Source organism: Phaethon aethereus, assembly GCF_964289735.1.
Source record: "Phaethon aethereus genome assembly, chromosome: 7".
In the NCBI taxonomy this organism is placed as follows: domain Eukaryota; kingdom Metazoa; phylum Chordata; class Aves; order Phaethontiformes; family Phaethontidae; genus Phaethon; species Phaethon aethereus.
This window is the reverse complement of record NC_138583.1, coordinates 41,493,394-41,519,677: the sequence shown is the minus strand read 5'-3', so window position 1 is coordinate 41,519,677 and position 26,284 is coordinate 41,493,394. Positions and strand designations below refer to the sequence as shown.

Here is a 26,284-nt window from a genome sequence, read left to right as displayed (position 1 = left end):
TTAAATTTTCAAAAGCTTAGAAAGAGTTGATTTCCCCTTGTGTTCAGATGTAAGTCTGTAACTTAACTTCAAATATTCCAGCTGAGATCCATGGGTTTCTACAAAAACAGGTAGTAATTATGCTTTACAAATAATACCACTTTTTTTCTAAATATGTAGTCTGTTGCATGACTGCAGTATGAAATTCTGAATATAAAATCCACAGCCCACAGAAAATGCAATTCCATTTAAACTGTAAATCCATAGCCAATACAAACAGTATAATGATTCTAGGTATAAAGAAGCTGCTGGAGCACCAATTGCCTCAGCACTAGCACACCTGTAAACAACAAAAATTGACCCAAGACTGCATTATCGGGTCAGTGATCTGTGACATTTCTCACTGTTCTGTAGTTATTCCTCCCCTTCCAATTATACAGAAGTGTCAGAAAACAGGTGGAAGATAAGCCATGAAATTCCTCACAGACAGAAGAATTCTACAGACGGCTTACAGATTTGTTTCAAAAATGCATAGGAAAAAAGGCAAAGCAAAATCAGAGGAAGGTACCACTGTGGCAACACCTTTCAGATCCCATTTCCCATCCAGAAGAGACTGGAAGCGATTACCTGACAATTTAGTTCCCTAAGAAATTAAGTGGGAGATTTCATTTCAGGTGGTTGTAAATACATGTCCATGTCACAAAATGACAATACTTATACAAGCATTTTTTTCATGACTTTGTCATGACTACTACATCAGTAGGATTAACTTCTACATTCACCAGCTCACTTCATGAACTCATTTTTTTCAATTAAAAAAAGGTAAAAGCTAATGAAGAAGTCAAACTTTGTCACGCAGGTTTCAAAAAAACTCCAGCCGTGTATTTCATCAAGAACCCTCAAAAAACAGGAGGCTGTAATGGAAAGACATCCTGCAATTCGATGATGAAGATGAGGAAGGAAGCGGCTGGAGGAGAAGCAAGGAAGGCTCGCCGGGTACTCCCGCCGCACCAAACCTAACCGCTGCAAGGCACTGCCACCACGAGGCTTCACCTAGCTGTGCAGCACTTGTAGCTCGGAATCCTCATTTCCCCATTTCACTTTTTCTACCACATACAACTCACCAGCAGGCACTGCTGCGCATAGCTACGATTTGTTTCTGGCATTTCAGGGGCCGTTTATAAGGAAGATTAGCATATTTTTCAAAAATCCTCTTACGCTCACCTAGGAAGTGGAATTAGCAGAAAGTAAGAATTAAATACGTAGCCAAGTAGCAAGCAACACAAAAGCGAGTGCCCCGCTCCACAGCGTCTCTCAGAGGCTCGCCGTGCAGACCTGCGCCTCGCCCCTCACGGGAGGGGGTCCCCAGGCATCGTCTCGCAGCCTGCCAGCATGACACACATTCCTGCGCACCGCAGTACCAAGAAAAACATCCCGAAGAACTCGCATAATAAGATTTGTTGAAAAAGTTGTTAGTTAAAAATGTTGGTACTAACTCGTTTCTAAAACACAGACAGAGGGAAACATTTGATTAGCAATGATGTGTGGAGGCTGGTGATGACAAAATACTTGTAGGTTTTTGTACGTGCTTGTTGGAAAGGAGCCTATGGACTCTGCTTCGTTCCCGAGGATGGTTCCCCGGATGCAGCTCGTAGGTGTTAGTTTCAGGAGAGTCTACACAGCGAGGGACACCCCCTTGGCTCCTCCTGCCATGACCTTCCCTCGCAGATCAGCCCCGTCCCCATACGGCCCTCCAGGTACAGTACCTCTGCCAGACGCTGCTTCTGCCGCCTCCTCACCTCGCTGCGGGAACACAGAGCTCTATCATAAACAGCACTTTGTCCGAGTACTGCTTTTAGGAAGTTTGAAATAAGCTCGGGCCTTCTGAAGGACCAGGGCAGGAGTCCCTGGGAAGCCCCAACATGATGCGATCTCTGGAGCTGAACACAGGAAGGCACGTCCTGGTCCTGCAATCCCTTAGACCACCACGATTAGTGAGGGGGGCTCTTGAGTGCCACAGACCACCCTACCACAGTGGTGCCAACAGCGGGAAATTAAGAGCTGTGAGGCTCTAATCATACCAACACAAAGATGTGCATTCGGTATCAATGTAGTCTGTTGCATGACTGCAGTATGAAATTCTGAATATAAAATCCACAGCCCACAGAAAATGCAATTCCATTTAAACTGTAAATCCATAGCCAATACAAACAGTATAATGATTCTAGGTATAAAGAAGCTGCTGGAGCACCAATTGCCTCAGCACTAGCACACCTGTAAACAACAAAAATTGACCCAAGACTGCATTTTATTACAATGCTATGGCTTAAGATCAGAAAGTCCTACTTCTCTAGCTTGGCCTATTTTTCAAAGATACTATTATAAAAAACAAACTCAAGCACCAAATAAAATTCCATGGAAATGAGAGAAGGGAAAAAAGGAGAAGATGGAAAGAAGGTCATGTAATTAGTAGAAGAAAATTGAAACAGAGACTGCAGTAAAGGATAAACCTGGCAGGAAAGCATACTCCAAAACCTCCCACTCCGCAGAGGGCCACATTCATATACAGCCACAAATTTAAGACTATTATCAACATCTCCCAGCTGCACCAGAACTCCTTCCCTTAGCCTAGCCAGAACTCAGAAAGCTGCACTTGGCTCAGCAGGGGCACGGAGGAGGACGTACTTAGTGCGTGTGCAGGGGTGCATTCACAACCCACGCACACAGCCCCAGCACGGTGTACAGCAGCCTCCCCCAAAACCCCTCCAGCGCACAGGGGCTGCCGAGCAATGCAGCCTGGTGCTTCAGCTCCACCTCCTGGGGAGGATCTGCCTTTCTGCAAAAACTGAGACTTCCTCAAAATTGTTAATGAAGAAATGGGCTGAGAACTAATCAGGCATGTGAATTCCCCCAATATTCAATCCAATTATGTCCCTCTTCCTAAATCATCTTTTTTATTTAACAAAACTCTAAACTGCCACTGCTAATAAGCTCAGAAGAATCAGTGTACACCATTCATTTCTGGGAACAGGCCGATATTTTCTAAGACCCATTAATAACTATGACAGGATTTATGTACAAGATAAATTCAATTCAATTTCCTTTTTCAATTAATGGCCAATTATTCGAACTCAGCTCAACCAAAAATATTACTCAAATATCATTAATCTAACAAAAATTAACTTTACTATTCTCTCAGTAATGAGCAGATATAATTTTAAGGTAAAATAAGACACTTAAATAAAATGTTGTCTGTCTGTATTTTTAAGACCACTGCTCACTACTGGAGCCCTCTCAGTCATGCTAGCTCAGGTTATTATTATTAAAGACAGTGACTTGAGCAAAGGTCCCTACCGTAGGCCACCCAATGCTTTATCTAGCTTAGTTTAAGAGCCTTTTTACATCTAAAAAACTACCGGTACATACCACATGGAGTCAAGAAAAAACAATCAGAAAAAAGAAAAGCATAACCATTTCCTACACATTACGGCAACGCATGTACTTATTTACCTAGTCCAAGAGAAGATGTTTGTGTTACTGCAGAATTTGAGCATTTCACCTTTTTTTATAGTGCTCATCCTCACTTTACCTTTACTGCTCCCACCCGACGGTGTAACCCCCCGGCACGGAGCCAGCACCAGGCGCTGTGCAGGCCAGGACCACCACCGCGCTCTGCAGCTGCCTGCTTTCCCCGCTCCCGGAAGAGCGGTGCAGCGCGTCGTGCGGGGGAGCCTTCCGGGGGGCCGGGAGACGGGAACGGGGTTGGATGGGGATACCCCCGAGCGCGAGTGCTGAGGGAGCATAGGGTGGGGGGACAGACAGGTAGCCCGAGGAACATGCAGCTCCCATACACAACGTCAAGGATTCGTGCCCCGTTGCAGAGGTGGTGCAATGGCAGCCCCGGAGTGTTTGCTGGAGACTTGCTCATCAGGAGACCCACACACACTCCCGACGGACCAATGCCTTTATCATCTTCAGCAAGGCAAGCATCTGAGCTTCCGGACACAATCGCAAATTTGGCAGGGGACAGGGGAAGAAAGCCTGTCAGAAAAATGCTCTGTTATCTGCTGTACTCTCCATTAATAATTCACCTTTGTCCATTTCCTGGCTGTTTATTTAAGGGAAGTTTCCTTTCAATCATTCTCTCCCAATATTGAAATTCGGAAGAAGGCCGCCATGTGAGCGCAGCATCCTCTCTCCTTTCAGTTCATTTGTACTAGCAGTGCAAAATAATCTTTGCGGTTTATGGCACTGGTGGTGTTTAAATACCTTCCTAATGTCAGAAACGCTAGTTTCGAAAATGATTTTTTTTTTTTTTTAATTTGAAAAAAGCAAACCCAAAACGCTATGTAATGAACCAATTACAATGCAATACATCCTTACTAGGAGGAGCAAGCTGAAGCTTCAGCACATCAGATGTATGGCCCAGCAGCACTTTTTTCATTGCAAGGTTACCCATCGGGCTGAGCAAGCAGACAGGAAATTCAGGATTCTGTTTATTTTTTTAAAAATAAATTTATACTGACAAGTAAAGCAACTACCCTACTGTGCAGATGTTTCTGCACCTCAGCAAAGAGCTGTAACGACCACACAACTCCTACCACGCTTGCTAAAAAGTTGAGGCATGAGCTGGTGACAAGCTTGCTCTCGGAGGTCTGGTTTGCCAGGAGTCCCCAGGATTTGACTTACTGCAATAAAGATTCTCTCTCAACCTACTGAAATGACACATTCAACACAGCAAGTATGTTTCAAGCCATGCAGGGTTTCTTCTGCCATCTTTCAACCAAAAAAAAAACCCCACACCACAAAGGAAGAAAAAAAGCATTTGCTAAACCTTAATTGAATATTCCAGAAATCAATAAATATAGGGCACCAAACAAAACTAGCTTTGATCTAATTACAATAAAAAGTCTCTGATTATACTGACATGTTTTCATATAAAAATAATTATTGATTTGATGAAAACATCAACTTATTTCTGGCTGCTATTCAGCTTCAGTATGAATACTCTTATTCCAGAATAAAAGCACCTTATTCACAATTAACTTTGTCTATTTGAGAAGCATGAACAGGTAAAAGTTTATCAAACCTGACTATTTTTGAGTAACTCTTCACAGAGAAAAGCATGATTTATAATTTACCACTCACATGAAATACATCAAGTACAGTAAAAATAACAGAGAACGTAAATGCTAGGACATTGGGAAAAATCAAGACAACTGCAAAGACCTGCTTTATTAAGAGTGAAGTCCACTGGGTATACTCAGAAATAAATAAAACAACATTTCTCAGCTTCTCAAGACTTTTACCTATTTCAGTCTTCTTGTATCTGTCTTCTCTCTTCACTAATTATACATTCTCTGACAGAAGCTAAGATCTACCTTCTAGATTACATTTTATATGACAAAAAAAAAGTATCATGGTTTTAAACAGAGATTTACAGGAGGCGGAATTTTAGAAAGCATTGTCAAGCTATTCAGGTATCTGAAAATTTCTGGGTAGCACACGAGTCAGTTTGTCCACACTAGTTTGCTATCAGTATTTCCAGTCATAAAATGGAAGAGCATCAAAGCTGCCCATTTAGTTAATCTGAAACTTCTGGGAAGGCAACGTTACACTTGCAAAGGTTGTCACCCACAAACCTCATTCATAACTGTTGGGAGCTCTTAACTCTGATGCTGTCATCTTCCCAGAGCTGACAAGCATTAGCTCTAATGTAGCAGCTTTCTGCCAAGAGATTAATCTTCAGATCGTCTTTAAATTTTATAAAACTGTGCATCTCTGAAGTGTGATATGAATTGTTTCGTCCATGCGCATGTGCATGCTGCCCCACATATCCCATGAAACCTCTGCTGCTCATAACGCTTGGCGTTAACGATAGCCTTAGGTCTAGAATCTCTGCCAAAACCTGACTCTCCCTCTCAACCCTTCCCTTACAGACTGCGAGGTGACCACGCCAGTGGGACCAGGGCCTGCCGCGAGCTGTCAGAGGCCAGTGGCATCTAGCACATTCCCCCAGGCTGTACCCTCGCTGCTCATCCTGTGGGCTGGGTTTGTACCTTGTGCGTGTCCTTTAGTAAGTTTTGAGTGGAACAAATTCCCACACGGCTTCATCCTACCACCTACGGCAAAACAAACCCAACCAACCGACCCAATTTTCTCCCCAGTCACAACAGCTCCCCCTCTGTCCCCACAAATTCCAAACCTAAAACCAGTCTGGTTTATCCCACATTTGGTATACATGACCATAAGTGACAAATGCCTGGTATTAAACTTGTGTCTGGGATGACATGAAATGAACCATTTTTGATCCTTAATACAGCACAACTTTATTATTAAAGTTTTTAGACCCATATCACTCCACGAGAGACACCTCATCACATTGTTTTTTTATTTCACAACACTCATGTAAAACATGCATCCTAGGTTGCCCTGAACTGGAAGAGAGAGGCTGCATGCTGAAGGGGCAGGCTACTGAAAATGTTTGCTCAGATCTCACTGTCAGTCCTAATGCAGCCAAGCTGAGTAACTATGGGCAGCAAAATCTGATTTAGCTTTGCAGGAGCCAAACCAAGGAAAGTCTTACAGAAGAAGTTGTGCCAGAACTGCTAGAAAAGGGGATATGAGAGCAGCAGGGGTAAAGGTTAGCCAAACTGCAACTACTTGGGCTTCTCCATTTCTAAAGAAAATAGCACTATACAACAATATATGTGATAAATGTTTATATTTCAAAGACGAAGAGGTAGTAATATAATAACTACAAGGTCACCATCTGCCGCCAATTCCATGCCTTAGAAGGGATGGAAAAAAGCCCACAGAAGTTAAAGCGCTTTGCAATCAAACAGAACTAACGAGGAAACAGGGAGACACATAACATCGTGCAAGCCAAACCACAGTGGAGATAAGACTAAAACTTTACCCTAAATGGACACACCGCAGTGATGAAATCCCTGTTCAGACAGACATCCAGTGCACGAGTTATATGCACACAAAGACTCAACAGAGGAGCTGAAGAACTGCCAGTTGAAGTCACATGTGTAAAAAATCATTTGTATGAATCTGATTCATGATGGTAGTCTCAACAACTGCGTATGAGGGCCGTTGGCACTAAGTGCCAAAGAGTAGACTACCAGAAGTCAAAAGGTTAGGAAGCTCAATATGAAGGTGCATCCTCTCTCCTTTCTACGTTTTCTGGCTTTGGTTCCAAGCCACTACTACTAAAAGTCTAACAAGGAAGGTGTAAAACATTCCTCTAGTACAGTGTTTTCTCCCAATGATAGCAATATAAAGCCTAATTAAATCATCGCTCAGCTTTTGGTTTTTTTCCCTTTTCCACACTGAACTGATTCAGCTCTAAAAGGTTCTCACAGGTTGGAAAGAATGACAGAAAGAAAAAAACCTAGAAATATCATTCTGTGATCTTTTCATTATGTTTTTAAAAATTCTGATGCAAGAACTGGATGCCAGAACAGCCACGCTGCCTTCACTATGTTGTGTACACAGAGACAAAATCACCATCTTTCTCACACTCCTTCTCCACTAGCTATGCTTTCAAGGATCGCTTTCCTTCTTGAGCTACAGCACTGCATCGGGAGCTCATTTCTAATTTATCCAACACAACCTCTAAATCCCTTCCAGAACTGCTCCTTCCTAGACAGGGAGTCCTCTCTCTACTGGACACACCTTACTAACAATGGTATTCACCTTACCTTGCAATGGTACTATGCTCATCGTTATTTCCCCATAACTTTGTTTCTGATTCTATGAGCAGTGCTTTTACACTTGCTGCCAGGTTACTAATACAGATGAACCTAAATCTGAGGAGATTGAAGGGGTCCTTTGGGAAACACCTGCCCTCCTGTGATCCTCTCCACTCGAGGCTTATGGAGCCATTTCCTAGCCACTCAACACTGCTTTACTGGTACGCGTAGCATTATTTATAAACAGCCTGGCATGTGGGGCTACATCAAACACCTTTACAAAACTGTTTTATATCTTTACAGTTACTAGTTCAACAAAGCAATTTAAACAAATAATAAAAATGTGTTTGGTTAGACAATTTTCCATGGAAAATAATACTGGTACAAGCAGTCTCCCGCCCCTTTATTGACTGAATATGTTGACAGGATTTCTTTTTCCAGGAAGGCCTAGCTTTAGTAAGTACAGGATGAGAAGAAAGAGATATGCAAAGTAATATTTATGACAGGAAAGGGAGAATTACAAAGGTGGTTGGGGAATACTGCAAGAAAGTATAGCACCTAAGAAATAATGCTAGCATGTGAAACATGAAACCATGTTATTTCTTGAACTAGGAACTTTGCAAAATACAGTGTTCTTCAGAGACACAAACAGCACACACTCTACATCTAGGATTGCTGTCATCATCTTTAAGAGCCTTTTTATCCACCATAGTGGTATCAAAAATAAATGTACCTCATGTTAAATGAAATAACTTCAATATCATAAAGTATTGTAACCATCTTTAAAAAAAAATTATAGATATTTTGTTATAGGTTTCATTAGACTGCTACACTGTGTTTCCCAAACTAAGATCACAGATTTATCCCTTTTTCCCATAATCACAGAAATAGGTCAGAAGAGGGACCTCTGGAGATACCTGGTCTGACCCTCCGCTGAAAGCAGATCAGGCTGTGCAGAGTCCCTGATAGCTCTTCTCACCACACCAGGAGGTGCTTGCTGCAGGTCTGCTACAGCCCTGCGATGGGACCCCTGTGAGGTCTTCATTAGCGAGCAGTTTTATCTGGACACAGTTCTGAGCTATGATTGACTCTAAAATGTGCAGTTCTGCCCTACTGCCTTTCATGTACTGGGGCTTCCTGAATGTCTTCAGCATACAGTTTTAAGGCTTCTGACACGAGATTTGTCCCACTAAGGCTCAGTAAAACTGATAATCTGTTTTTTCTCTTTGATGGGAAAGAGCAAAAACCCTAATATCTCTCCTCCAGTTCCACATTACCTGGGCTCCTAGCCAGAGTCATTAGAAAATTAATAAATCACAACGTTTCCAGGTTCTTATTCCCTTAGGTTATATGCCACCAAGTTGGGACTTGTGTGTGTGTTGGGGGGGGGTGGTGGGGTGGTTGGTTTTTCCTCATTTGAATTGCGTGTCCCAGTTGCTGCCTTGGGCTGCCGGGCAGCACCAGCCCAGGCACAGGGAGCAGAGCCCCAGGAGGCACCGGGGAGCCTGGCAAAGGGGCTCCTCCGAGCCGCCAACTACCACCAAGCAGTACCCGGAGCGAAAAGGAAGCTGCTGTCCTGGAGAGAAGGAAGGTGTCACCGACTCACCTCTAAAGGCCTGTTCGTTCTTGTACAATCTACCAGTAATCACCTAAATAGGCAGCAGACCTGTTCGCACATTTTACAGTCATGGCAATGACCACAGAATCTCTTCTGCTCTGCATAAAAGGCGACTCTGCACACGTGCTTTTATATTTACCAAAACATCACTCACATACTAGTGGAAACCTGTGCTCTGGCTCTTCTCATGAACCCACAGGCAAGCGAGCCTGTGAATCAGCTCTAGAGATTCCTAACACAAGTCCTGCACACTTGCCAAGCCCCGTCGCCAGCTCATCACGCTGCAGACCTGGCACCACCTCAGGCTGTCAGACTGTAACATGTTCTCTTGAACGGAAGGTAATTCTGACCCACCAAGAGTTAATTGTTAGAGAAAAAAAACCCTTAGACAATCATTTCAAATAAAAGAAAAGACTGTCTGCGTATTCTGACGTTCTACTCATTTTTAAGTGGATGCATTTCTGTGAAATCAGCATTTACATATCCTACAAAGTAAACACTCTTAACAAAGATATAATCTTCATCATGATGGAAACAGCTCACAACCCCACACCGATCAAAAATCCCCGAACAGTGTAACAGAAGAAATCCACCATATGTTGAACTAAACTTGTGAAAGAAAAAAAATTTACCGTAAAGTGTTCCTGTGATTTATAGTTCTCATCCAGGTAAACTCGAGCTCTGTTGTAGTCTTTCATCGCATCACTTGATAACAATTCTCTGAAAGAAGAAGAAGAGATTGAAAATATAAAGGGAGATCCAAAGAGACTATATTGCTTTAGCATTGTTCTCTCTACTGTCATGACACCAATATCACCCAGAGGAACTACAGGCCTTCATCTCATTTTGGGGTGAATTTCAGGGATGAAAGTTTCCTGGAGCATAGCGTCTGCCTGCAAGCTTTGGGGTCAACCACGTCAGCTGCACTTTCCACCTGAGTCATGAAACGCCCAAGTGCCGTCCGGACACGGCTATGAAGAACTCAAGACTCTGAAGACCACAAAGTTCCATCAAATTGGGCGATGCGTGCTAAAGGCCCCGTGGTCCCAACTTCAGAGCTTTATGTTCCTAACGCTGTCGGACTGCTGGCAGGCGCAGTCGGTTTGTGGCAGGGTGAAAGCAGCTTTTTGCCTCGATGGAGACCATGGTCTTTAAAAGCAGTGGCTTGAGGAGGCCGTCGTTTGCGAATTGCCAACGGCGCTGCCCGAGGTGCTTTTGCAGGCAGCTTTTAAGGAACCGGGTGCGGCGTTTGGATCAATTTCGGTGGAGCAAAAGGAGCCCCAGTACAGCTATCTTCTGGAAGCCAGGCGCGCTTCTGCCGTGCCCTGGGACCCGGCGGGCCGTCTGCTCCGCGCCGGCCGCGGCGACCAGCCGTCTGTGACCGAGCCGCGTCTTCCCCACAGGCTGGTGGGGAGCCGGCCGCCCAGGCCGGGGCAGGCCCCGCGCTGCCATGCCCAGGGCACCGCTCGCCTCGGAGCGCGTCCTCCGCGGGGCCCGCACGGCGCCGGCCCGAGGCCCCGCGCCTCCCGCCGCCAGCAGAGGGCGCCGCCCGACCGCCGCGGGCGGGGCGCTCCCGGGGGCGGGGCGGGGCGGGGCGGGGCGGGCCCGCCCCCCGCCGCCACGGGCCCGGCCCGCGGCACTGCAGGGCCCGTGACCCGCCCCGGCAGGGGCGGCTGGACGCCGGTTCGGTAGATTGCCGGTGCGCTGGGCGAAAACGTCTTGTGCCGGTACGAGCGGCAAGCGCCAGGCACCGGGGAGCGGGAGGCGAACGGGCCGGAGAGCCCGGCCCTGCCGCCTTCGGGGGGGGCCTGCGAACAAGCCAGGGCCTTACATGCGGCGATCGGTTTTCGGCTCCCGTGTTTTTAGAAAGCTGCTGATCCCCAAGGTCTTCTCGGCGTGGTTTCTCGTACACAGACGTTGCGACTGGGGCCGCGCCTCACGGGCTGCACCTCTGAACAGGAATCGCTTTGTTTCTTGCTTCTTCAGACGCTGCACGTTAGCTGTGCTGACAGTCCTGGCCGGATTCCTCCTGACCAAACGGTCAAGTTAAAACTCCTTTCACCCCGACTTACAACGCAAGTTTCTGTAGATCGGTTGTGCTTTCAGCTCTGCTTCGCGTACGCTTCTACCCCACCACCTTGTGCCCGGCTGCCATCGGCTTCGCAGTGTCACCAGCCATTAAAAACGTCACCGCTATCAGCAGGCGCTGGGATCTATCCACCGCAGCTACGGCCCAGAAGCACAGCCCTGCGCCGCCCAGGTTCAGGTGCTTTCCAAATACGAAACTGCTCGATTACCAGACATAACAAGGTTCATCTCAGCGATGATACAAGAGGGAGATAATGTTCCATGTCTTGCAGGATTATCTTGCCAAGACATGGCCAGAGGAGACTCTTAGTACTTTTCCTGATTTCTTAAATAATATAAAGCATACACATTTGCCTAGTCCCTTCCTTCTGCGGGGTCATATGACATGAAGTTGAAAAATATTTCAAAGCTTATATACTTTACACATCTAATGACTTCTGCATAGAATTATATCTACATTATATATTATATTTTTCCAGTTACTTACTTAACAAACTTGTCCACATGAGACATGGAAGCTTCATAGTTTTTTCCTCCAAACTCTTGACAGTGTAAAGCCATGAAGTGGGGCTTGTGTGCATGTACAACCTGAACCAAAAAGATAAACAAGTATTAACAAAGTTGTTTCCACAACTATTATCATACAACACGAATGAGACAAATCCAGATGTGTTATTTCTGGAAGGAGGACTACCAGCTGTTATCTGAGAAGGAACTGGCAGAGCAGTAATAAGCAATAAAGGGGACCATCATTTGTTATGCACATGAAAGATTCATACTACACAATGATTATCTTAAACATTTTAAGCTAATATTTTCTTTTTTAAACCATGAATTAGTTCCTAGTCATTTAAAGCAAATACATAACCTCTCCCAACTCACTTCAAAGAAGACCTAAACCCATTAAGGTCATCAAAACATTTCCTTGTCTGGGAGTTGGAAGAGTTTAAACACATGAATTAATTTGACTGAAGTGTTTTTTCTCCACTTTACAAAATATCTCAAATTATCTCATGACCGAATGCTGATTAGCTGTCACATTTGATCTTTTAACATATGGAGTATCTTATTTACAAAAGTATTCAAGTAACACACACTATGGTATATATACACGTATCTAATGCAGGAGGCACGTATATCAATCATGCTATTTCAAATGTTAGTCTCGTATAATGCAAGTATCTTAAATACTAAATAGTCAGCACTAGGATGCAATCATCATACTAAAAAACCTAGAACATATGCTTTTTTTGGTCATGCAGCAAATCAGGTATACAGTATTTATAAATTTGCTGCTGCATTAAACACACATTCAATGTTATTTTGTCCTAATAAATTTTCTCTGCCTTAACTATACTCAGCATTGCAAAAAACACATCTAAAAATGTCTCTGTGTTGATACTGAGTCTCTACAACTTGTACTTCATGTTTTATTATCTTGTGAATTAATGGACACAAGCTACAGAACTATTTCAATTTTTTAAAAGGGTAACAGTCTGAAATAGTCAAGTATGTGCTGGTGCAAACATACAGGGTAAGTAACACGTTAAAAATCTGAAATGCAATTCACTTAGTTTTGACTGGGTGGCACTCAGTGATCCCAGCCAGCACAAAGGCCACGTTGTCCGCACAGCCATTCAGAGGAAGAAACAGCCTGGTTTCCACGAGCTACTTCGACCAGAATAATAAATTAACTCCTCTCTCTGCAGGCTGTGGCGCCGGCAGGTTTGGGGCTCTCTGCCCCGCGGGGGCCACAGCATCTTCCCCATTCTTGTACTGGGAATGGCTGGCAGACGGAGGCGCAGGAGATGGCCATGACTACTGTAAAGATTTCTAACTTCAGCACACTGCAACAAAGAATAACTGAGGAAATAACAGGGATAGCTCTCCTTTCGTACTCATTTTTTTGCAGCTGGTACCCTGCAACTCTGAAAAGGAATAGGCACAATAAACCTTCGCAGTCCTGCTTTTGATCACGTAAATCAATAGTGACTACTGTAAAAAGGTCTTTAAAAATGTTTCTTTCAAACCACGTAGAGAGAAGTTGTCATCTCATCTGATGCCAGGGTGCAAAATTTCTCATTCCTGATCATGCAAATAATCTGGTTAAAAACAAACTAAGCTCAAAGGCAAGGAATTAGTATTAGCAAAATTTGAAACGCAGCAGCTTTCCACTGAGCAAAAGGCAAACTGTAACGCGTCCCTGCTTTTAAACTGCAGCCACCTCATTACAGCAACACAGCTGGTCAGCTTAGGGAAGCACAGCAGAAGGGACTGGCAGCAAGTGCGTCCATGACCCGCGAGCACCGGCAGGCGACACTGCCTATCTCTGCTCGAAGGACTCCTCAGAGCACGTGCCCACGTGCTCGCCGGGCGCGAGAGGGTGAGGTCTTATCACCAGCTGGCGGCACGTTGCTCCTCGCGGATGCCCCTCGGACACCGCTCTCCATCAGAGTTCATCAGAGCGTGCCCAGGGTGGGGCCGGCCGGGGGGAGCCCAGGCCCAGTGGCCAGGGAGGGGGCCGTCGAACAGCCAGCAAGCCCGGCGTCGATGAGGGCACGAGGAAGCTTGGTGGCAGTTCATGAATGCCAGAGCTGATGGGAATATGGCATACTATTTACAGATCACACGGTAAATTCAACAAATTACAGCATTTCTCATCTAAGCTAGGTTAGACTGGCAAAAAGGAGATAACAGCCACTGGTTTCCAAGTGATTTCTGACAAGTGACTTCCTCTTCTGTACCTCAGCTTCCCCATCATCGAAACAAATCTTGACACCAACCTGCTCGGTGAAGCATTTTGAGGTAAGCTACTGACAAGTGTTACTATATAAAGCAAAGAAGTAAATACTCCCTCCCACATACATGTTTGTGGATTTTTGTGCACTATAGTTAGCTCATTAATGATGGTTTCTGCCTAACTATGGTGGTAGCAATCTTGCTTTAAAAACAAGCCATCATCGGCAAGGACTGAGGATGTGCTAGAGCACGATCCAACAGAAAGTGCAACTGAAAAAGAAAAAGCAGACTACAAAATGGGTGGCTAAAAAAAATACCTGGAACCCAAGAAACTACCCAACTGGGACATGCACATACTTTTCCTTTGATATATTTTTGCTGTAACTATAAAAGCTTACATTAATACTAGCTGATTTTATAGATTTACAAACAACTAAGAAAGCTTTGCTGAGAAAGTTTTTCCTAAGTATCTTGTCCAACACCAAACATGGCACTTAACAGCACATGTATCTAAAGTGTCTTTGAACATACAAAAAGTGGGTTTTGGCTACAGCTGACAACATTCACGAGAGAGGTTTCACCTTCCAAAAAGTCTAAATATCTTCTTTACTTTTCAGCAAGAACAGGTAAGCAGAGATGTCAGAGCTGAACTAAGCTGTGGAAACCAAAGTCCAAGCCAAGCTTCTCGGTGTTTAAAGGCATTCAGCTCTAACGAACCACGGGCGGTGGGCCAGGGACCCGGGCGGCTGCCCTGGGCGCTCCCAGCGACGGGGGCAGGCAGCACGGGCTGCGGTGCGTGCCATCCCGCCCACGTGCAGGAGGGCTCTGCCCACATACTCACGGCACGAGGGCGGCACGGCAGAAAGGAAACAAGCGTCCCCATCCAGATGCCCCTTCCTTCCTAAGGATAACGTGTTGTCGAACCAGCTAGCTTCATCCGCAGGCTAGGAAGTGAGCTGCGCTTCGCAGCTGTCCCCTGAGCCCCAGTCTGCGCAAGCTGGGACCACAGTGGTCTCGCGTCAGCCCACACCGCTCCGCCATCTGCGGAGACCGACATTTCCACTGTGCTAATCTTCCTGCAGCGTGCTGTGTCTAATTTATGATCACTGCAAGAAACACACCGTCCTGCAGAACACCAACCGTTTACGTAAGGAACGGAAGGTGCGACATCCAAAAGCGTGAGGGCGGTGCTGCCTTAAGGGGCCACCTGCAGCCTGCAGTCACAGAGTCCATTAGCAACGAACTAATAATAAAACCTCTTTATGAAGTTTAAATGGTTGGTTCATTTTCTTCATTATACTGGAGATAAATATTAACCAAACACAGCCTGTGAAGTCGAACTCCCATAACACAGCTCATTTGTGGTCCCTAAACAACATGCAGTCAGTCCCAAGCCTCCATGTGCTTTATTGCTCCAAATCAGTTTTGGCTTCCAAGTCCTGATCTTATCTACTCGGATAGCTCTATGAAATTACCATAATTAGAAAACAGTTGTAACTATTTAATCTTGTAAAGCAAACATATCCAACTCTTTCTGTTTTAAAGCAACACATCCAGTAACCGCCTATTGCGAACACAGCAAAAATGTGCTGGCACATCACATTAACCATTTTAACTGTTAAAACAGTTTACTTCATTAGATCTCTTCTTACACGGCTAATAAAACTAATAAACTGGTAAGACAAAAGTAAAATAAATGGTTTCAAACAGGATCTAGGCATAAGCTATCTCATATTTGTGAACGATGAGTAACAGGGAGCCTTGAACGTGTAGTCCTGCCCCGAGAAAACACTGGAGAACAACTTTACTGTGCTACAGCAGCTGCAACAGAAATAATTTCCAGACTCTGAACTGAGATGCAGGACAGAATTTTTTGCTCGCATTCAAATCCTTGACAGCTTGAAATCACAGCAGGCATTAAAAAAAAAATATATATATATGCCATTTTTTAATGAGGAAATAGGACTGGATTAATAGCAGTGAGAGGCCTTCATGGCATTCCTTGCAGGTTAAACCACAAAAACATACCTGAGTATTAGTTAAATGCTCTTATATAATAAATACCCTCCAACTAAGAGCAATTGGCTCTGCTTCATTACCTTTTACTAGTTTTCTACTGTTATGAAAGAACAAACAGTACATAATAATGAGTAATGAATACTTCAGAGCTGAAAATTCACAGTTGCCAGAGGTTAAAGATCATATACAAGATCACATAAACACTGAATTTGCATCTACAGTAGCACAGTGTTTTTACAAAGTTGGGCATTATTCTCAATGTCTGGATACACCAAAATACGTAAAGGAAGCTGCAATCGGAAGTTATTTTTTGGGATATGGGTAATTGAGAAAGATGGTCCAACATAGTTAAGTACAAATACAAAACTGGTGAAGGAATATAAAGTTAACCTCCTCCCATTCCTATAGGTCCTTGTCCGTTACGGCCAGGGGGCAGGTAAGGGGACAGGGCAGAGGAGAGTGCCACTGCCGTCGTGGTGCCCCGAGCCCCGCGTGCCACAGGGCAGAGCGGGCACACGTCTGCTGGAGCTGCGACGGCAGCTGGGAGAGGACACGGCCCCGCGCCGCGCAGCCGGCCAGCTCTGCAGATGGCAAGACGAGCCTCTCGGAGAGGGCAGTGCGTGCACAGGAGTGAGTGCATCAGTTTTAGACCTTGATCCAAGCAAGGCAGAAGAGAACTCAAACCTGGTCTCCCATACCCAGGATCACTTAAAAAAAAAAAAAAAATCTATATAGTCAAAATATCAGAACATGGGCTTTAGTTTCCTTGTTAACTGTGAAATATGTACAAATCAATTTAGCATTTGTGGTCCTAAAGCATTCAAAGTATTTGCAGTTTTGGTAAGTCTGAAGAAGGAAAAGAAATTTTTTACAAGTGCAGAGCCAAGCAGCAGCAGTCCAGATAAACCTGCTCCCTGTATTTGTATATTTGATGTTAGCTGACTTCTAGCTCTTATTTTGTGATTCAAGAGACTCTGATGATAGCCATAGTGGGGGTTTTTTTGGTTAAAGCATTCTGAAATTGCCTGTCACAGAGAGGGTCATCTCCTGTTGACACGAATCATCTGACATTACACATTGGCCATGACAGAGGAACACTGTTAAGACCCGAAAGCGTTCTTCTACAGTTAAGAAATGCTGCAAATAAGGTTGCCTATGGAACCTGAATTCAATGCCCCCATCCAGAAAAGTTTAGTTATTGTTATCCATAGTCTGTCTACACCAACAACCTGACAGACTTGATCCACGTGGTTCAAAGGTTTTGTAGTAAGAGGTTTGGCAGTGAACACTCTGCCTCACTTCTTGAGAAGCTGAGAGCAGTGAAGCACACGAGGCCGAGGATCGCAGGGGGAGAGCGAGCAGAGGGGAAGGGGCTTTACTGCTGTGCCAGCGCGGGTCTGCCCTCACCCCCATGGCAGGACAGTGCTGGGCAGCTTGCGCTTTCCATACTTTCCATGGGAACCATGAAATGCTCTTGATGGTGTAAGCGAAGCAACCCCTGGCATCTCACCTACAGAGGGGGAAGCGCTCCCCACGTGTGCAAGTCAGAACTGTGCTTTGGGGGCATAAAGTCATTGCTTAAAGAAAGAAAAGCCTGTGTGAAGGGGTTACCACTGCACGACCTCAACGCACATTTGAGTATCCACAGCTGAACATCACCTCTGATACATTACCGTACCACAGCATGACCACAGCCGAGAAAGTCATGTCTAACAACTGCTACTTAAATTTTAATGTAATTTGATGGTATTCAGTAAACTAAGGATACGAAGAGACTGACTTGCAATTACTTATCAGGTATGCACAGCAGAGGTAGCTCCACAACTGGCATTGAGCTCTTTACTGTTAATGATGCTGCAGGGTCATTCTAAGTAATTCCTCAAGGGTTTTTTCCCTAAACCCTTACAAAGTCCTGTAGGACCACTACCATCAGCCAGGTAAGCAGCTCTACATCCTCCCCTATTACTCTGTCACTTGAGTTACTGGAGGGAGGATGCCCGCAGGCGGCTCCTCGCCCTGCAGCTCAGAGCAGGGGTGACACCCCCAAGGTGCTCCCAGACCCGCACACACGGCAGGGCTCCCTGCCATACCCACAGGTCAGGGCTCCCCCCAGCTCCGAGACACCCGCGCTCCAGCTGCCTGGCACCCTCGCCCCCGTTTACAGTCCCCATCCCTGTTTGGGGCTTGCGTCCCATTCCAGCACCCCAGTGTGGCTGGTGTCTCCTGGAGGGTGCTCGGGGTCTGCCTGGCGCTGGTGCTCCCGCACCCACCTCTCCACCTCGGCTGCCTCCAAAGGACGGGCGACACACAGCCCTTTCAACGTGCCAAAAGCAGAACCGCAGAGTCCCTGCTACGACACCTGCAGGTAGTACAGCTTTGTAAAGAAACAGCTGCTACAAGCATGTATGTACACTTACTATTTCAAGTAAGAAATAAGTACTTTTCTAACTCTCATTTACAGAATGAGGAAACGTTTTTTCTGGAGGTTTCCTCCAAAACTCAGATGAGGCACATACATGAAAATTTTCAGCTTAAACAAGTAGATTTTATTTATTTTTTACCAGGTGTATGTGACAGAACACAGTAAGAAGGGTTGAGTAAGTGGAAAAACGTGTTTCCAAATACAGGTTATGTTTATGCATTAATGCAAGCTATAGAAAAAGGAACCAACACAAAAACTAGGAAGGCAGAGGGATTTACTTGCAGTGTACACTGTAAAATGTGAAAGCTCTGACTAATCTCCTGAACAGCCACTCGCTGTGCCTCTGCTCCCCGAGGACACGGCACCTACAGCGTCGCCACAGCTGCGGCACAGGCAGCGGGGAGGCAGGGAGCGGGGCGCACGCCGCGCTTCACCATCTCCCCGCTTCAGCGGGCGAGCCGCTGGACCACTGCCACGAGAGAAGGGCTCTCCTCCGTGGGGACAGACAGGGACCCGCCGTTCTCGTTGCCGGGCGCGGGAGATGGCACGCCAAGTCACAGCTTGCTGCTGTAGGGAGCGAGCAGGAGGCGGCGAGCACCAGAGACCTGATTTCTGCTCGCGGCAGGCGCAGGATGCCACAAGTTTCCGTGATGTCAGGGCCGGGCTGGCTGCCGGCCACCTGGCACCCAGCATGGGCACGTACCCCCGGGCAGCTCCAGCCCTCCCGGCCGGAGCGGGCATCGCTCACCCAAACCAGTGGCAGCGAGGCTTCAGCTCCGAGGAGTGTGCTACAGCTCCCGCGTGCGTGTGTCGTACGGCGCAGGCAGGCACTGCTGCCCCGTTTACAGGCTACGGATTCAAACAAAAGAAAAAAACCCCAAACAACCCCATCTGAGGAAAAAGCACCCATCCGAAAAAGGCTCTAACTCACAAGGGTTGCTGGGGTCTGTAATACAGCGTTTCAGTTAATCACTCTTTCTAGTTAAATAAACAGGATTAAGTCCACTAAATTAATTAAAGAACAAACTTTGAGTGTCTGGGGTGGTTTTTTTTGTTTTTTCTTCTTTTCTTTCTTTGAAAAGGGTAATACACAAAGTTTCCATGCTGCAATACCAAGATGACCTTCAGCTTTTAGGTAAACTTTTAGCTTCCGTATTACTAAAGCCTCTAAAGACTCTCAAACACATTAAGGAACATGGACAACTGCATTAGGAACGCCACCCGCCTGCACATTTTCATCTAAAATGACCATTTGCCATGAATGCTACAAAAAAAGCTAGTTACTAAAATTAGTAAAGATTTCCAATATCTCCTAAACTCCTCCTGCCCCAAATGCTGGTACAACAGATGTGGAAGGAGGGGGTGAAAAGAAAGAAAGAAGAAAAACCACCGAAGGAAATAAATAAATCAACAAAAGCCCTTTCTGTACACTCCCACAGCCTCCCCTTGCAAACAGCTTCTTGGATGCTCTTGAAGCTTCTTGTTCCCCCTGTATTTTAGACTAGATCTAAGGAAGAAATTTCAGACAATGAGGGTGGTGAAACCCTGGCCCAGGCTGCCCAGAGAGGTGGGAGATGCCCCATCCCTGGAGACATCCCAGGTCAGGCTGGACGGGGCTCTGAGCAACCTGCTCGAGTTGCGGATATCCCAGCTCACTGCAGGGCGTGGACTCGATGGCCTTAAAAGGTCTCTTCCAGCCCAAACTATTCTGTGATTCTATGATTTTTTTCCTGCGAGCTGATAGGAAGGCTGTGAGCCTGGGTACTGGGCACTTTACACAAGTGGGACAATAATCTGATTTGCATATTCTGTGAATACTCTGTCATTTGCATAACATCTAGTTCATGAAAGCATCTAGTTTCTTACTAAGCGCTAAACTCTTCCCCCGCACACACAAAATGCTCCAAACCACTATTCTCACAAACTGCGTTTTTACTTTCCTCCCAACAGCCACTTTCCCTCCTTGTTTCCAAGGCATGTTTTTGGGGTAAGAGAATTTTTAGTGAAAAGAGAGCAGGAGTCTAAACTAAAATATTTTAAGACCTGAGTTACAAGTAACTATCCATAGTTAAGAAAGGAGGTGTAATAATCAGCATTAGGACTGCACTGAATTCTCCCTCCTTCTAAGAAGGTTTTTCACCCCCGTTTACTGCAATTTCTGTCACCAAGTGCATGGTATGACATACTGGCTTATGACACTTCTTTATCTTGATTCCAGTGGATTGTTTTCAACTGCAAATACTATTTTCTGCTTTGAAGATTAGAAACTAGAGCAAACTTTATGAACCCTGGGATTTTGCAACATGCTCCTCCAGTGCCCTCTTCCACCGCTAACAAGCGCACAGATTTTGCTGTTGGGAGTTGCACAGCGTCGCGTGGAGGATGACACGCAGGGGTGCAAAGCACCAGTCAGCGCATTACTGAACCACCCTGTTCCCTCAGCAGTGCTCGGGCTGATGCCAGGCATAGTTACACCACAGGAGGCAGGCGATTTTCCGATGCACGGACGGATTTTGCTGCACGCACTGGTCATTGAGCATTGCCCCAGCAAAGCCGGGCTGGCACAAGTGCGGCAGGACATCCCTCCAGAGCCACGGTGCAAGATCGGTAACAATCCCACTCACCTTTACAAAATGCTTATACATTTCTCCAGCTCAAACAGCAAAGCAAAGCACGCGACATGCTACGCTGCTGCAGAACACGCCGACAGCCTTCTGCCTTTTCCCTCTGTACCCACAGGATCGGTGCAGGTCCAGGTCACGACTGTTCCCACCTGAGAGCTAGAAGTCAATAGCTGACACCTCTGACGGGGCCATTGTTCACTGCACCAACACAGGACAACACCCCCCCCCCCCCAGCAAAGACACTCCTGCCAGGCAAACTGCCTTCTCTTAATCACCTCTGCGTGATATTTAGGTGATTTTTAGCAAAATATTGCTTGTTGTTTGTTCTCCTCCTTCCCTAAGCTTGATGCCCAGTAGGCTGGATATCCTTTTTCGTAAGTGTTTTACCGCTTTGCAGTATTTCCTATCTGCAGGGACATTTATCTTCCAAACATAGCTTCTGTTCTGCCTTTTTTTAACTAAGAAAAAAAAAGTCTCTTGGAAAACCTCTTAAGACTTAATTCCCACCCCTTCAAAAAATTTTGGTGGCCTAAAGCCTATTCTGACCAGCCAGTTACAAGGGCTGCCAAAAGCATTCAGCTAAAAATATGTCAGCTTCAGACATTACGTATCTGCAAAGTGTGACTGTCTTATTACTAGGGTCTGAAACAAAATGAAACACAGCCTGCAAATCCATAGCATTTAAAATAACTGACTATACTACCACAAAGTTTACCAAGATCCTTAAAGGTTTACGATCAAACTGTTTAATGAAAGGGAAGATTCAAAGATTTCATATATAGTACTAAAAAAAGACAAATATGCTGGAAGAAAACCAGTGTATTGTTTACTAATCACATGGTGGGGTGGTTAACGCTTTTAAGGGCATTACAGTGAAGTTCCACTGATACATGAACTGATAGCCCGACTGCTGCAAATCAGACATCAATCATGTTAAAAGTCTGCGACTGTAGTCCATCTCAGAAAAATCTTCTGTCGGGATGGCAACCACAGCAACAACCTCCCCACTGAAAGCGAAGTGCAGATGATCCCGCACAGGCGCCCGAGGCCGCCGCCGTGCTGCCGACCTGCACAGGTTTCCACTCACCTTCCCCGGGAGCACAGAGGAGCGAGTCACCTCGCTACCAAAGCGCTTGCTGTCACCAAAGCTCTGCTTTTGGCCAACGCGGCGGCGCTGGGGGCAGCTCCCGCCAGGGCTGCCCGCTCCAACCCCTGCGGCGGCGGCACCGGTGTTGCACCTCGCCCAGCCAATATAGTCCTGCGGCAGTGTTTTAACCACGCCACGGGGCAGCCGGCACGCTTCTGCTGCTTCGCTGAGCGTGGGCTTATAGGGGCCGTACTCCACTTTATACATAAAGATCCATATCATGAAAGGATATATATCCATCTATGGCAGCAGTACCGTGTGCAGGAAAAAGATTTCTGCAATGTCGGCAGCTACGGATGGGTATTTAATAATTTCTGTAATCTTGATGGCTTCCTTGCACAAAGAAGAAAGACTGCAACAACGAAGAAATGAAGAAATAATTTAATCTGTTATTGGAAGATCTAACCTAGTCATCACCCCCAAATCAAAGCATGTTTCAGACAGCGAGTAAGCATAACCGCTCACTGCCCACTCCAAGTCCAAGCTTAACTAGTGAAAAAGTGACTTCTCAGATGGTAGCCAGCTCATTGAGTGCTCCTTCTCCTCTCAAAGTAAAAAAGCAAAGCACAGTCTCTACCCTCTCTACTCCAGGAGTCGGACAGAGCTGCAGAAAAATCACCATGTGGACTCTGTCAGCCTCATTACAAACACTTTCCCATTCTTCACCAAAAATGGTGGGGTTTTCCAGCACACAGGCAGTCCCTCAACTTTCAAGGCTTTGCAGTCCTCAGTTAAGCCACAAACGAGCTGAGCTGCCAGCTCTGGGTTCGGCTTCCCGCGATCCCACTGGCCCCCGACTGCGCCGCGGCAGGACAGCCCCATCCGCCCGCCTGCCCCTTCCCGGACCCCAGGCCCCGCGCACAGGTTCGGAAGGGGACGGCAGCAGCAGGGGTGCTACAGGTGGAGCCCTGATCCTGCCGAGGAGGGCTGGGAGCAGCCTCGGGATGGACCCCCCCGACCAGCAGCTGTCTGGAGGGAGCTGACTTTCAAAACACTGCAGATCTAGGAGAGATTCTCCTGGCCACCTTATTCATGTTTACAAATTAAAAATTAGCTCGGTCAAGTCAAGAGGCTGTGAGATACAACATTTGATGACAACTATAGAAGAAAAAAAAAAAATCAAATTGCCATACTTGAAGACAGCAAGTTCCTGCCTCTTAGCTCCTGGAGATGAATTAAACAAACTTCTTCACTTTCCTATAGGACAGGTACTTTTCTGGCTTCACAGAGGAAAGCTGAAAACACAAATTGAAGGAATTCCAAAGCCAGTGCACACAAATCACAAATTCAGACACTCTGCTCCTTCTGAAGAGTATCACTACTTGGTGATAGATGCTCAGAAAAAAATCTACACCATCAAATAATCACCACCTTAACCTATACCACACCAGAGGCAGAAGGCTCAGGCAGGTTAAATCCCTCCTTTAAGTTGCCATCATATGAGCACACGTATTCTTCACACGCTACCTTTGGGAGGGGGGTGAGGCATGAGGAGAAAAGGAGGGGCATGGGAGGAGAGCTGACATTTTGTTTCTCTCTGTTTTGTAGGCTCATTTAAAATACGCGAACTTTAAAGTTAACATTGCAGTCCACAGAAGAAAGGAACATAGCACTCCTCAATCATTTGCTGAATGTTTTTTACAATACTGTGTTTAAATCAAATTATGTACTTCCAACAGTTTGTTAAGCATTCACAGACAGGTGGATGGATCTTTCAGAAGCCTCTTCTTGTTCCTAAAGCATCTACTAGAGCACTAACAGAGATGCTGACTTTCTACTACTATTTTTTTTGCAAAAGGTGGCTGGTTTTAAGCCTTTGTATTTTTCTACATGTAATGAGAATATAATACCTGCGGCTTCTATCATAAGGAAAAGTGTTGTGAAGCCCTAAGTGAATGCCATGTATTCACCCATCGGGTCAAATGGAAAAAGCAGAGCAGCAAGGAGGAGAAGCTCCACTATAAATTTAGTGATGGGAAACAAGGAAGTTTCTGAGGTCCAGGCCACTCTTTCCTGCTAGGAGCCTGCTGGCAGCAGCACATCAAGGGTGCTGTCTGTTCCCGTGCCACGTGCGGGAAAGGCTCCACCACTGCCTCCTCTGGGGAGCATGCCAAAAGCCAGTACCTATAAATATCCGAAAGTGAGTTCAGTTAAACTCTTCCTTCATCTTGTTTTAGTTTTCCTTGGGGGAAAAGCAGCAACTGATTGTCACCTGGTAGAAAATTACCTAGTATTTGATAGCTAAATCAATTTTAAACTACCAAGTCTGATGTCACCCAAAATGCTGGCTCCACTTTTACAAGTCCGGAAACCGATGAATCCAAAGAAAACAGATCAGACAAAACATCTCTCAGCTGTATCAACCGAGTTGTCAACAAAAGCAATCAAGTAGCATGCTACTTTATGGGCTGCTACATTGCAAGCTGTCATTAAAAACATCCCTGAAAGTTTATTTAAAATATTTTTTTCCTGTTTGTATTTCTTGGACAAACTGTTTAGTTTAACAGCATTATATCTTCCATATTTTTCATGTTAATAACATATTTGTAGATCAATGGCAGAAGTTTAAAAATTTTAGCATGTGACATTTTAACGTTATTTTAGTCCTCCATATGCTACCACATTTTCAGAAATGCATAAAGCATATAACCAATGATGATACATAAATGAAGTAACTTGTATTTACTTATCACAGCAATTAAAATCCTGTATTTTAATCTACTGGAACTTAAAAACAAGCCCCCAAAAAGCTCCTTCATCTGTATCTTCTTTCACATCAATTCAAAGACACGTTTCCATTATGGGTTTAATTTCTAGAAACATTTTAAACTTAGAGTGGTAATTGTGCTTCCTTTTTTGTGGAGGTTATTTTGACTGCTTACAAAAGGACTTCATCCTCAGAAGTTACGCAAACTGTATTGACACAACTACTTATGCAAATTGAATTCCTCAGAAGAATGGAAAAAAATTGTGGTCTGCGGTCTATCTGGGTTTCGAGTTTACAAAGAAGTATAAGAGTCATTTTTCCAGTACTTCTGATGAATTTCAATTTGCAGAGGTTTTCAACAAAGCATGCAGAATTCAAATAAAAATAAAAATTGTGAAGGTCTACATTTGCTAGGTTGCTACATAGCCTAATATCAGAACTGTGCTGTGCTACTTCTGGTACAAGCATATTCCCTAAGGAGCTTTTTATAAAGTTGTATTCCACTTCCTACTGCGTTTGCGAGCACCGTGTAAACGGTCATCCTGCTGCACACACTGAAGAGTGGAAGAAGGGCTGAAGGCTGCTGAACAGCACTGTTCCTCAAAACACACTGAGGACGGCCTGTCCATTACCAGCAACGAGCAGAACTAGGAACCTTATTTTTAACCCCCCCTCCCTTCCTTGTTTTTCTTTTTCTTTTAAATACAGCTTTCTTAGATTGCAGATGTGGAGGGCAGAGGCACAGAGAGGTAGGGTGGACTGCAGCTGGAGGATGGGTTCAGGGCTACTTTAGCTACGCTTTTGCTGGTCTGGACCGTGCACCTCACTGGCCACATGGGAGTGTTAATGAACTGTTTTCTTCCTGTGTTAACCTTTGTATACACCATATTCACCGGACCGAAGAGAGACCACGTCAGGTTACATGCTAGTGGTCTCTGCTCTAGGATGCTAGCGATTCATTCTTCTCCCCTCCTCATCCTGTTTTCCACAAACTATTTGGAGGTGTTTACTGTAGTGCTCACCCCACTGTGGTAAACACATAAACATGTAAGGAGTCTCCTTGATAAAGACAGTAAGTAATGTGATGCTGAAAAATATGCAGCAATCTAAAAAAACCAAAAAATTCTATCTATTCAAATGTACTTTGTATTTTCTTCATAAGAAAAGTCTTTCCTGAAGTTGTGGAGATGGTTTAAATCAGAATTAGCTGAGAAAGCCTGCATAGTGTGAGCATCATGTAC

The 26,284-nt window shown here is 45.3% G+C and overlaps 1 protein-coding gene across 1 annotated transcript in view; it reads right to left on the bottom strand.

Moving 5' to 3' along the window:
• Window positions 1-26,284, bottom strand: part of INPP5A (inositol polyphosphate-5-phosphatase A) — a gene marked incomplete at both ends in the record, with an annotated part of 254,642 nt that overhangs the window by 164,725 nt on the left and 63,633 nt on the right. Inside the window, 2 exons of the mRNA XM_082001927.1 lie at window positions 9,930-10,017; window positions 11,873-11,973. Coding sequence (XP_081858053.1) covers window positions 9,930-10,017; window positions 11,873-11,973 — 189 coding nt within the window. The remainder of the gene's footprint in view (window positions 1-9,929; window positions 10,018-11,872; window positions 11,974-26,284) is intronic.